At 66.8% G+C, this 12,184-nt stretch overlaps 1 protein-coding gene across 1 annotated transcript; it reads left to right on the plus strand.

Moving 5' to 3' along the window:
• Positions 1 to 1,303: 1,303 nt before the first annotated feature.
• Positions 1,304 to 6,731, plus strand: CD40 (CD40 molecule). The gene is made up of 9 exons (XM_042801031.1): positions 1,304 to 1,408; positions 2,862 to 2,943; positions 3,579 to 3,704; positions 3,817 to 3,960; positions 4,197 to 4,296; positions 5,172 to 5,233; positions 5,487 to 5,585; positions 5,977 to 6,002; positions 6,310 to 6,731. Exons 1-9 carry the CDS (start codon positions 1,361 to 1,363, stop codon positions 6,463 to 6,465), a joined length of 843 nt encoding a protein of 280 aa, XP_042656965.1. The 5' UTR covers positions 1,304 to 1,360; the 3' UTR covers positions 6,466 to 6,731.
• The last annotated feature ends 5,453 nt before the right edge of the window (positions 6,732 to 12,184 follow it).

Raw genomic sequence — 12,184 nt, forward strand, 5'->3', positions numbered from 1 at the left:
TCAGGACGGGATCGGAGTCGGGAGCAGGTCCGGGATCGGGGTCAGGGTCGGGGCTGTGATTGGGTCCAGGATCAGGACGGGATCGGGATCTGGGTCAGGGTCAGGGTCAGGGTCAGGGTCAGGATGGGGTCAGGGTCAGGATGGGGTCAGGATCGGCTCGGGGTCGGGACGGGATCGGGGTCCGTGCCCCCCGCCCGGCCGTGCCCCCGGTGAGCGGGGCCCCGGGCAGCTGCCCCCCGCCGCAGCCCCAGCGCTGGGCTGTCCCGCCGCGTGGGCTGGGAGTCCCGCCGGGGGGGCAGCACCGAGCCCCGCGGCCCCCGCCCCACCCGGGGCCGGGAGTGGGAGCGGGGAGTGGGGAGCTCTCGCAGCCGCAGCCGCGTCCCCCTGCGCGGCCGGTGCCCGGCCCCGTGGGGACTTCCCGGGTCGGTCCCGCGGGAGCCGGGCCTAGAAATCCCCTCCCCACCGCGGCCTCCTCGTCCCTGCCCACGAGAGTCCCCCGGGACCCTTCGCGCCCTCCGGCGCGTCGGTTTTGGGAAGTGACGGCAGGCTGGGGAATCCAGAGCCCCCGGGATGCGCGCTGCCCCCGGCTCCCGCTGGGCCTGGCCACGGCCACGGGCGGCTGGCAGCCGCCGAACCGGGACCGCGGCGGTGCGGGGCCGGGGCGGCATCACGGGCCGTGCCCGGGGGGTGCTGAGAAGCCATCGCTGCCGGCCGGGCCGCATGCCGCGGCGGGGAGTCCGGGGAAAGTCACCGGAGCGAGGCGGGGGGAGGCTGGAACTTCCCCGGGGACCCCTCGGGGGCTGCTCCGAGGGAACTGAGCCCGCGGCGGGCGGGCGGCCAGAGGCGCAGCCGGTTCTCCAGCACTTTCGCCCCTTCCCGTTTCTGGGCTGACGCGCTGGCGGGAACTCCGCACAGAGGCCTGCGGGCAGCGATGAGGGGCTCTCCGGGGCCACAGCTCCGAGTTACCGTTGGGAAAACGAAGCGGGGGCTCTCCGGGGCCGCAGCCCTGAACCGCCGTTGGAAAAATGAAGTGAAACCCGCCGCTTCTGCCCCGGGACTGAGCTGTCGGGGCCGGCACAAACCCTTCCTCGCCCTGGCCCGCGGCCGGCCCCTGCCCCTGCCCGCTCCTCCTGCAGCCCCGCCGGCACCGCGGGGCTCCTCCCGGGCTGCGGGGGCCCGCGGGGAGCTGCCCCCCTCGCTCCGCTCCCGCCCCCCGGCCGGGAGCTGCCGGGGCTCCCCGGGCCCGGCGCCCCGCGGGGAAGCCCCGGAGGCGGTGGCGGGCGGCCCACCGCCCCCTTCCTGGGCGGGAACGGGCCGGGGCGTTATAGGGCGGGCGGCCGCGGCGGGGGGGCGCGGCGACATGAAGCGGCTTGGGCTGTTGGGACTCCTCGGCGCGGTGCTGCTGGGCGTGAGTGGGGCCGGGGCCGGGGCCGGGGCCGGGGTCGGGGTCGGGGCTGGGGCCGGGGCCGGGGTCGGGGCCGGGGCCGGGGCTGCCCGCTCCCTCCCGCCCTGCCTCCGTAGGGGCAGAGCCCCGGCCCGCAGCCGCCGGCCTTTCCGGGAAGGGGCTCAGTCCGGCCGCTCTGGCCCGTCCCCTCGGCGCGGTCCGCCCCCACGGGAGGCCCACGGGTGGGGCCGTGCCCGGGACGGCGGCGGAGCCCCGCCGGCAGCGCCGCCGTCCCGCACCGCCCCAGCCCCACGCGGGACGCCTCGTCAGCGCCCGGGGCCGTGGACGTCGGGGGGGGGGGAGAGGGCAGGGCCGGCGGGTTCTGCCCGCGGGCCCCTCGGACCGGCCCCGCTTTCGCTTTCTCCCGGGGCAGCGGCGCTCGGCGGGGGCTGCAGCCCAGCCCTGCGCCGCGCCGGGGCCGGGGCGCGGGCCCCCGCGGGCGGGCACCGGCAGCGTCGAGCTGCGGGGCTGCGCAGCCCCAGGCACAAGCAGGGCCCTCGGCCGGGGCACGGGGGTGCTGGGAGGCTGCGGGGGTGCAGGGGCAGGCCTGCCCGCGCCCCTTTCACTTCCCGTTCTGCTCGATGTCAGACGCGTGTGACAGCGGGCCCGTTCCCCGATGGCAGGGCCGGCCGGGCATCCCCTCGTCAGACCTCATGGTGCCCCACAGCCCCATCGCTGCCCCACCGAGCCAGGGCAGCCCGGGGCGGGGGGCGGCTGGGCCACGGCACCCGGCCCTCCCTCACCTGCTGGCCCCCAGCCCCGCAGTCAGCTCGCCCCTGGGCTCTGCCAGAGCCCCGGTCCCGCTCCCCGGGACGGCCGGGCTCAGGCGGGTCTGCCAGGAGCTACCGGGGATGGGCAGCGCGGGGCTTGCTCGGTGCGAGGGTACGGTGCTGTGGGTGTCCCCCGGCACCCAGACTGGCCCGAGATCTGATTCCCTGCCTCCCCTCCACCCTTCCCATGCGCGCAGCCCCCTGCTAGGAGGAGCAAGGAAGGGCCCTGGCTGATTTTGCATGGATGATGTAGTTGCCCGGGGCTTTCCTGCCCCTCAGGGTTGGCGCATGAGCCTTGGGAAGGGGCTGGCAGTGCTCCGGGCTCGGTTAACGCTGCTCCCCCTGCCCCACACTGCCGCACTGTTGGCAAGGGCAGAGGCACAGGGCAATGTGCGGTCACCATCTGTTAGGAAATCTGGGGCCACCCTACCGGAATCGCTGCCACCACACTTCAAAGAAAGCACTGGTGGCATCAGGCGGCTCTGCTGCGGTCTGTGGTTAGCACAGGCATGGGAAGAGCGGTGTGAGGAAGCCCTCACCTCGGGACGTGGGTTAGTGCACAGGTTAGCACACGCGTGCTTGCGGAAGCGAGGCAGTGCCGGAGCGCCGGGGAGTGGCATGAATTCACAGGTCTTGTTTTTTTCCAGTGCTGGGAGCCTGGTGATGCCATAAGATGCTTTGATAAACAGTACGAACACAAGGGCAGGTGCTGCAACCGGTGTCAGCCAGGTATGGAGACCCCTTCCCCTTCCTGGGGACCCCGAGGCCTGGCTGTGCCAGGACCCACTGCCTGGCCACAGCGGAGCAAGCCCAGCTCGGTGTGACCGAGCCCATCCACCCCATTGCCAGCGGTGCTGACAGCTTCACCTCCCTGTATTACCTCACTGCTAGAGCAACTGGGGACCTCATGGGTGCCCTGGGAGACCCCCTGGACTTTACCGAATCTGCCACTGCTCTCTTGGGACTGTCTGTGCTCCTGCAGCCACAGGACCCCATGGCACAGGCAGCTTGTGGGGAGAGTGCTGCCTCTGGCACTACCAAATCATGATGCTATTTGCCAGCTCCTGCTCTCACTGCCAGATCATTTCCCAGTCCTTGGAGGGCTGGAGGCAGTGAGCGACCCCCGCTGCTCTCCTGCCCCAGCACCCAGCAGCCCTCCCCACCTGCCCCCGTGCAGTGTGTGCAGCCACCGGGCGAGCTGGCCCCTGCAGCCCCGGCTGCCAGAGCGGCATCAGGCTACTGAGCAGCATGCTGCAGTGGCCCTGGCATCCACAGCCACCAGTGCTCCCCAGTCCTGCTGGCAGAGCTGCTGCCTGGAGAGGGGGAAAGCCCCCTCGCTCCTTCCTCACCAGCCTCTGTTGCAGGGGAAAAGCTGGTCTCCGAATGCAATGGCACAGAAGACTCTGTCTGTGCCCGCTGTGAGAGTGGACACTATCAGCAGAGCTGGACCAGGGAGAGGCACTGTACCCCGCACGATATCTGTGAAGACAGTAAGTGCTCTCCATGGCCACCAGCAGCAGCCTGTGGGGGCTGCAGGGGCTGGTGTTCCCCTCCAGGCTCACCCGCCCGGTGTCTCACCCTGCCCATGCTCCCTTTGCTCAGATGCTGGCCTTGTTGTGAAGACGCAAGGGAACGCAACGCACAACACCGTGTGCCAGTGCCAGGCTGGCATGCACTGCTCTGACGCCAGCTGCCAGACCTGCGTGGAGAACCAGCCCTGCCAGCGCGGCTTCGGCTTCGTGGCAGGTGAGCCCAGCCAGCTCCTACCTCCCAGCAGGACTGATGGCCTGGCAGCACTGACCTCACGTCCTCCCGGAAAAGGGGGGCTCCCCCAGCAAGGTTCCCCTAGCAGGGCTGTGGGAGAGCTGTGCCTGCCGCTGTGTCTGGCAGCGCTGCCACAGGGAGTGCTGCCTGCCTGACCCCCACAGCCCTGACCTCCAGCAGCCCACACTGACCTTCCTGCAACCTCTGCTCCTCTCCAGACAAGGCCGTGGCCCGGATGTCCTCCCCCTGCGAGCCCTGTGCAGAAGGCACCTTCTCCAACGTCTCTTCTAAAACTGAGCCGTGCTATCCCTGGACAAGGTATTGTCTGAGTGGTGACCACATCCTTCACCCACCCCTGGCTGTGCCCAGTCCCTGTGAGCATGTCTTCTGCTGCCAGCCTCCTAGGGACCTTGGGGACTGCGTGGCTGGGATGGTCTCTGAGGGACACGGCATCAGGCTGGCGCAGGGCAGGAGTGAGAGGGCGGCGAGGTTCAGGGCGGCGTGGCTGAGCTCGAGGCAGACATCCAGGTGCTTGGTGCATGGACCTCCCATGCCCTGTCCAGGCTCTCCCTTCCAGCACGATCCCTGGCTGTAGTCATCAGCAGAGGCACCAGCCATCTCCATGGGGAGTCTGGCTTTGAGGATGCCATGGGCTGGCAGGTCATCCCTGTATTTAGAAAGCTGCTTGAGAGTTAATTGTCCTCCCTGGTAGAAACGTGAGCCTTATTTCCAGGCTGAATTAGTCTTGCTTCAGCTGCCAGCCATTGGATTTCACTTTGCTTTTATCTGTGCCCAGAAATTACCTCCCCACAGAGCCACTTGTAGCATGTCATCGAGTCATCTCCAAGCCGTTCTGCAATAGTTGCCGTGCCCGAGCCCCGGGGTCTCCCTGACTGAGCAGGTCTGCTCCCTCCTGCGCCTTGTCCCCAAAGTTGTCCCCATCTTCAGCCATTTGAACAACTCCAGACCAGGACCCCCGGGTGGGGCCCTGCTGTGTCCCTGGTGTCCCCAGTCATGCAGCACAGGCCCTGGTGTTGGCCAGGGCTCCTGGCCACTCGCCCATCCAGAGCCCGGCAGGCTCAGCGCAGGACGCTTTCTTGCCCTGCTCTGGTGCCAGCCCCGGCCGTTCCTGCTCAGGGGCTTTCCGCGTGCTCACTGCTGCTGAGGTTACATGGTCTTGTTCTTCACTGCAGCTGTGAGGAAAAGGGGCTCGTGGTGAAGGTGAAAGGGACGAACACCTCGGATGCAATCTGCGGTAAGTGCCCGGTGCCTGGGGCTGGCCCAGTGCAGAGCAGAGATCTCCCGGTGCTCCGGCTCCTGCAGCAGTCAGAGGAGCTGGCCTGGTTCGTGGGGGGTTTTGGGAGAGGAGCATCTGACTGTACGATGCCTTCCTGCTCCTCTCTGTCCCCGTGGGGAATCCCCATGGGACTGTGCCTGGAGCAGAGGCAGCTCGGGGTGCTCGGCGTGAGTGTCACGCGGGTGCCTCCCTGTCCCCCTGCCCTCGGCAGAGTCGGGCAGGCGCTCCTCGCTGTCGGTGCTGATCCCCATCACGGCCGCGGTCGTCACGTGCCTCGTGGGCATCTGCATCTACTGCCTGGTCCACGCAGGTAAGGCTGGGACACGGGAGGCGATGCCTTGGCCAGAGGGGCCGTATGGGGCCGAGGAGCCGAGCGGGGAGGAGGGCGGCAGCTCTGCCGAGAGCGGGGCAGCCCTTCTGGGGACACCGCCAGCGCGTGGTTCCCCAAGCCCATCGCCCTGCTGGGTCAGTGGGCTCTGTCCTTGGGAGCAGGCTTGTTGGCACTACTGCGGCTCTTGGAGGAAAGCGCTGTGCCCTGGGGGTCCAGCCTGGCTCCCCGGCCGTGCCCCCCAGCCCGGCAGCGGCAGCAAGCGCAATGTGAGCTGCAGGACCTGCGGCTCTGACCCCTGAGAGCTCCCTGCAGGGCAGGACAGGAGCGCTCCCCCCTGACCGTTGCCCTCTCTGTCCATCTTTCCGTCCAGATCCCAGGCGACCGGTGCAGAAGCAGGTGAGTGTGCCCAGAGCCCTCCTCCAGCAGTGGGGTTGTGGTCCCTCCTGCGCACAGCCGGGGATGTGCCAGCAGCGGAGAGCAGCGGCGGGGGGGGGGGGGGGGGGGGGGGGGGGCTGTCCTGGGGCTGCCTGGCTGGGGCAGGACAAGGGCTGGGGCAACCCTGGGGCAGATGCTGGGACGGGAGGGGGGACCCGCCCAGGGGGAAGCCCTGCCCTGCATGGCAGCGTAGCAGGAGCCTGCGGAAGGACGTGGCTGCGGAGGTGTGGGATGTGGCTGCCTGCCCCTGACCCCTGCCCCTGTGCAGATGGAGGCCAGGAAGCCTCAAGAGACCCCGGAGGCCCAGCAGCCCACGGAGACGGAGGATGGGTTCTTCCCTGTGCAGGAGACCCTGCTCGGGGGCCAGCCCGTGGCCCAGGAGTACGGCAAAGAGAGCCGGATCTCGGAGCAGGAGCGGCTGTGAGGGCAGCGGGCCCTGCCTCCCGCAGCACGGAGCACGGCCAGCGCCGTCCTGAGCCCTCGCCGGCCCAGGAGGAAACCCCGCGGCACGGTCTGGCTGCCACGGACGAGCGGCGGCAGCCGTGGGCCGCGGCACGGCCCCCTCCGCGGGGCTCCCGGCGCGGCCGCGGTGCAGCGAGGCTCGCCCGCCTGCGCGGGGCCGCGGAGCCGAGCCCGGGCCCACGGCGGAGCGCGGCGCGGCTGCCGGCGCGGGGCACGGCCGGGCCCCCCCCCCGCTTCTCGGCCGGGACGGCGGGGCCCGGGGCCGCGGCCACGCCGGCGGCGGCCGGGAGGTGGTGCTGCGGGGCCGCGCGGGGCGGGGCGGGGCGGGGCGGGGCGGGGCGGGGCGGGGCCGGGCGGGGCCGGGCGGGGCGGGGCCGCGCTGCCTCCGCCGGGGTCGGGGGGCGGGGGCTGCCCCACGCGGCCTGCGAGCCCCCTGCCCCCCCGCCGCGGGGGGAGGTGCCGCACCCCCGGGCACAGCGCGGGGCGGGGCGGAACGGCCGGGCCCTGTTACTCTCCCCCGCGCCGCTGACAAAAAGCTGTAATTAAACTTTATTATTCTCCCACTGTGCGTGAGCGGCACGGGCGGCAGCTGCTCCCCGCATCGCTGGGGCCTGCCCGGGGGGGGATGCTCCGTCTGCGGGCGCTCCTGGGGGGGGATGCTCCGTCTGCGGGCGCTCCTGGGGGGGGATGCTCTATCTGCGGGCGCTCCTGGGGGGGGATGCTCCGTCTGCGGGCGCTCCGGGGGGGATGCTCCGTCTGCGGGCGCTCCGGGGGGGGATGCTTCAGGCGTGGGTGCTCTGGGCACGGGTGCCCCTGGGAGGGAGGCTCAGGGGACCACGGCTCCTGGGACTGATGTTCCCGGGACAGATGCTCTCGCCAGGGGAGGGAAGGGACCCCACCAGCTGTGCTTGATCCCTGCCCCAGCCCCTCCCGGCACTGGCCTCCAGCACGCCCCGAGCCTGGGCCTACCCCCCCCCTGCATCTGCAGTCGCATCTCGCGAGGCAATGGGGCAGCTCCCACCCGCTGACCCTGCCTGCGAGGAGAGCACAGGGGCTCTGGTCCCCCACAGCCCTGCCCCCATGTCCTGACCTCAGCCCAGCACCACAGGGGACTGGGTGTATGGGCAGGGCTGCCTGCAGCAGGCAGACCAGTGCACCTCCCCTTGCCAGTCCATCCCCACATCTACCCCGCAGGGCAGTGCTGTGGGCTGCCGGGGAGCAGCAGCGGGGCTGCCGTGGGGCTGGGCTACAGCGGCACCGAGCCCAGCGCAGGCTCCGGACACCAGGAGCTGCTGCAGCCCGTGACCTGCCACCACCCGAGTGCACGCAGTGTGGCATAAGAAAGGCTGTAAATCCCAAAGCCAGGAGCTGCTGGAACACAGGGCCACTTTTACTGTAAAGGCAGTGGCACATTATTTAAGGCTCCTCTTAAAACCTAATGTTAGGTTTAATAAGGGAGATAAAAGCATGTCAGCAGCTTTCCCTCCTAGGGCTTGGCACTCCCAGCAGTGCCGGTGGGATGGTCGCAGGGCTGGGCAGTGTCCCCTCAGCACCAGCCCAGTGAACACCCTGCCCTGGGGACAGAAGTGACCCCAGTTCCTGCTGGCCCTGCTAGTCCCACCAGCAGAGAGGGCTGGCATCGTGTAGGCCACAGACATGGAACCTTTGGCTCCAAACGTAAAGCTTTTGGTCCCAAACAGCCCTCAAAGGACCATCTCCTCACAGCTGCCCCATGGCAGCAGGCTGGCTCCTCAGGCTCCCTGCTCCCCCAGAGCTGACCTCTCCCCGCTGGCACGCAGCGTGTTTAATGACTGCTCCCGCATGTCAGACATGTGCCATCTCATTAGTGCGCCCGTCCCCCAAAGTGAGAAGGGAGAGCGCGTGAGACCTAATTGAATGTAACTAATTATTCACTCCGCAAATGCTCTGTTTAAATGGGATCGTGAGGGACAGAATTACTCATTCTGAAAAGGGGAGAGAAAGAAAGACAGAGAGAAAACAAATAGAGGCGGATGCTGGAGCTGCAGCTCCCTCTCTCCCCAGAATACCAATTACTGGATGAAGTGATTGTATAAATCTTTACCGAGTGAACGAACTGTACTAGTCACTTACTCCTGTCCTCTTATTACAAGGAAGCAGTGAAAAATCATCCCACTCCTCGGTCTGGTTAAGGGCTCCTCGTCGCTGTCTCGGCTGCTGTCCGCAGCTGGAGAGCTCACGCCGGTGCTTTCCCAGGGCAGGGGTCCTGCAGAGACAAGGCTGAGCGCTTGCCAGGGACGAGCACTGCTCCTGCACCCCTGGCCCTGGGGAGCTGCGGGGCTCCTGCCCCGGCGGGAGCCAGGCGATGCCGTGCAGCACCCCGGGGGGCCCCAGCGCTGCATGAACAGCAGCTCACTCGGGTGCCTGGAGAGCCTTCTGCCTGCAGCTTTCCTGGCCCCAGCCCAGCGGGTCCAGGCCTGGCCCCCAGCCCCTCCCTGCCCCCTCCCGCAGTGCTCCGGGACCTCTCCAAGGGCTCACTGCCCGGGGAGAGCGCGGCGCTTCCGACCCCTGCCCACGCCAGAGCCAGCGTTTCTCACTCCCCGGCATCTCGGCTCCACAGGCTGGAGAAACGCGCCCGTAAGCAGCGATCCCCATTGCTCTTCCCTGCCACGTCGTTTAATCCCAGATCTCTGCATGGCTTCCTCCAGACACACCCATTTCTGTCCTCCGCAGCAGTGTGGGATGGGAGGGGAGGTCCTGGATGCGCAGAGCAGGGAAAGCAGCTTTCCTGGCACTGGGGAGCACCCGCACCCCGGGGTCCCGCTGGTGAGGACCCAGCCAGTCCCCCTCTCTCCCCGCAACAGCAGGACCCCCCTCACCGCGAGGCCCCCAGCACCCTGGGGGCTGGCTGGCTGGGACGAAGGCCACCCAGTCTCCACGCCTTGCTGCAGCTGGGACCAGAGACAGCAACCCCAGGGTGCCTCAAGGAGGGACTGCACTGCTGCACAGGCACCCCAGGACCCGCTGCTGCAGCTCCCCAGTTTGGCCAGGGGGTGAGAAGCCACCGGAGGAGCTGGGTCGCTGTTGGGGAAAACAGACTGGCAGCAAGTCAGTGAGAAGAGGGCAAAACCTCCAGCCTGTCCTGTCTCGTACCAGACGGGGAGTGGATTGTTGCCAGCAGTGAGTTTCCATGCGCTGAAGATGTTTGTGTGTGGGTGTGAGGGAGAGATAACATCATCATCATCATAACAAATGCAGCTGTGCAGCTCCGTTCTGTGCTTATTGGCTTTCTTCTGTTTATCTATAAATAATTGCAGGACACAATAGACTTTTAAGACTGCCAAAGAGTTTGTCTCCCTCCAGCAACCATATTGCCACAGTGCTGCCACCTTATCTGCTTGCAGAAAGATGAGGGTGGGAAAAGTATTTACTGTCGGGGATATTTGTCATCTGCAAATTGCCTACAATCCGCAGCAGGGACTGGACTGACAGCGCTTGATCTATATTTCAGGCACGTGAGCCTGGGGATTCTCCACACTGCCCCAGACCCACCTGAGTCCCCTTCCCGTTAGCTGGCAGGGCAGGCAGCCTGGTGCTGGAGAACCCACCCTGCGTGCAAAGCTGTGCCGTGGGCTGCAGTAGCAGCCCGAAGGGATGGGGGGAATGGCGGATGGTGCTGAGCTAGGTGCCCAGCAAGTGGCTTGACATGGAGGAGCACCACGGCAGGACAACAGGGATGTTACACTCAGGGGCTTGCAATGTTGGCAGCACCCCCCCGAGCGCACACCTGCACCCCCATGCTGCACAGCCAGGGCTGCGTCCCCCCGGCACAGCAGCCCCAGGCACCAGCCACCTGGGGACACCCAGGCCTCAGCACTCCCCTGCCCAGGACAAACGTGCCATGCACCCCCACCAACCCCTCAGCACCCAACATCCCCGTCAGCCCTGCTCTGCCTGCGGCTGCCAGCCCCACCAGCCTTGCTTGCCACTGGGATTCCTCATATCCTGAAGCCCAAAGGCTTTTGCACAGCACTTACCACTGCAGTATCTGAGAACCGATCTAATTGATGTGACACCAATTATTCAGGTATTACTAAATGCAGAATTAATGCATCTGTGTGTACAAACCTCCTAGACCCTGACCACGAAATTATGGCTCTGACATGAGAGGAGCCGGAGGGAGAGGACCCGCTCTCAGCAGAGCCCCCTCCACCACAGCGCTGGCTAGCCCTGCCAGGACACGTCCCCGGGGGCTGCACGGAGAGGTGGCATCGCACGGGATGCCTGCAGCGTCCTGCTCGCTGCACGGAGAGTCAGGGCCCCACGGACTGGGCTGCAGCCGTGGTGGGTCCCGCACAGCTGAGCCAGCCCGGGCAGCATCAGCCACGTGGGCGCTGGCAGGGCTGCTGTGGCTGTCGTGACAGCCAGCCCGGGGAGCTGCCTGCTCCGCAGGGCAGTGCGAGAGCCATTTCTGGGCTGCTCAGCACAGCCCGTGCAGCTTGCAAAGCTCTTGGCTTGGACATGGACTGGTGCTGGGAAAAGCCATTCATTGCATTTGAAATTTTACTGTGAAATTAAGCTATGCCTGGACACGCAGAGCTTGGCATAGGCAGCGGTTTGTATTTTGTAAATTGCTTTCTACAATCAATTAAAGAAAAGAGATGGCTGGTGGTGGGGGGTGGGCACACAGGGTGGCTCCAGGTCCCTGCCGTGCAGCCTGGAGGAGCAGCCTCGGCACAGGGAGAGCCTGGACCTGGCAGAAGAGGACATGGGCTGGGAGGGGGGGAGGACAGCCCCGTCAGGAACTGCTCTCTGCCCTACGCCTGCACAAATTACCTGGGTGAGGGGCTCTTGCCCTCCCATGGCTGGACGCCTGCTCCACCCCGCACCCCGCTCGTGGCTGCGGTCTCTGCTGCACACCCCAGCCCCGGCTGCACCAGCTGCTGCCGGAGCCGTGTCTCGCCGCACGCTGCCAGCACTGCCTGCAGCAGGGGTTTGGGGGGCACGGCCCCGCATGGTTTACCACACCGCTGTGGGGCGAGGCCCCGCCGGGCTCCTCACTACACAGGACATCGTGCAGACATGTGGGTTGGCAGGAACCGGGAACCGCAGAGCCAGCGCCGCTCCCGGACAGCGAAGCAGAAAGGTCTCATGTGAACTGGGGGCTGCAGTGAGGCACAGCCAACATGGGAAAGCTCTAGCACCATCTCCCATCATATTTGGGCAGCAAGCAGGGTGAGCATGGCGTGAGTGTTGGACAGCTTGGATGGCCAAGGTCTTACCCTGGTTCTGGTTTGCTCAATGTTTTCATTAAGGACCTGGATGATGGAATAGAGAAAGCACTTATTAAATTTGCAGATGACACGAAGCTGGGAGGGACTACAAGTATCTTGGAGGACAGGATTAGAATTCAAAATTATCTTGACAAATTGGAGAAATGGACTGGAAAAAATAGGATGAAATTCAACAGGGAAAAGTGCAAGGCAGTATGCTGAGCTGGGAACAATCAGCTGTGCAAACACAGGCTGGGATGGCAAGGCCAGCAGCACAGAGCCTGCCAGGCACGGGGCACGCTGCCCGCTCAGCCTGGTAGCCCTTTGGGAACCAGAGGGGCGGGGGCTGCGGGGAGGCAGGAGGAACAGACGGAGGGGGCGATGGGCTCTGTGGAGGAGAGGGGAACCTCCTCTGGCCTCGAGCACAGA

This window comes from Tyto alba, unplaced genomic scaffold (genome assembly GCF_018691265.1).
Source record: "Tyto alba isolate M040663 unplaced genomic scaffold, T.alba_DEE_v4.0 Super-Scaffold_33, whole genome shotgun sequence".
Lineage (NCBI taxonomy): Eukaryota > Metazoa > Chordata > Aves > Strigiformes > Tytonidae > Tyto > Tyto alba.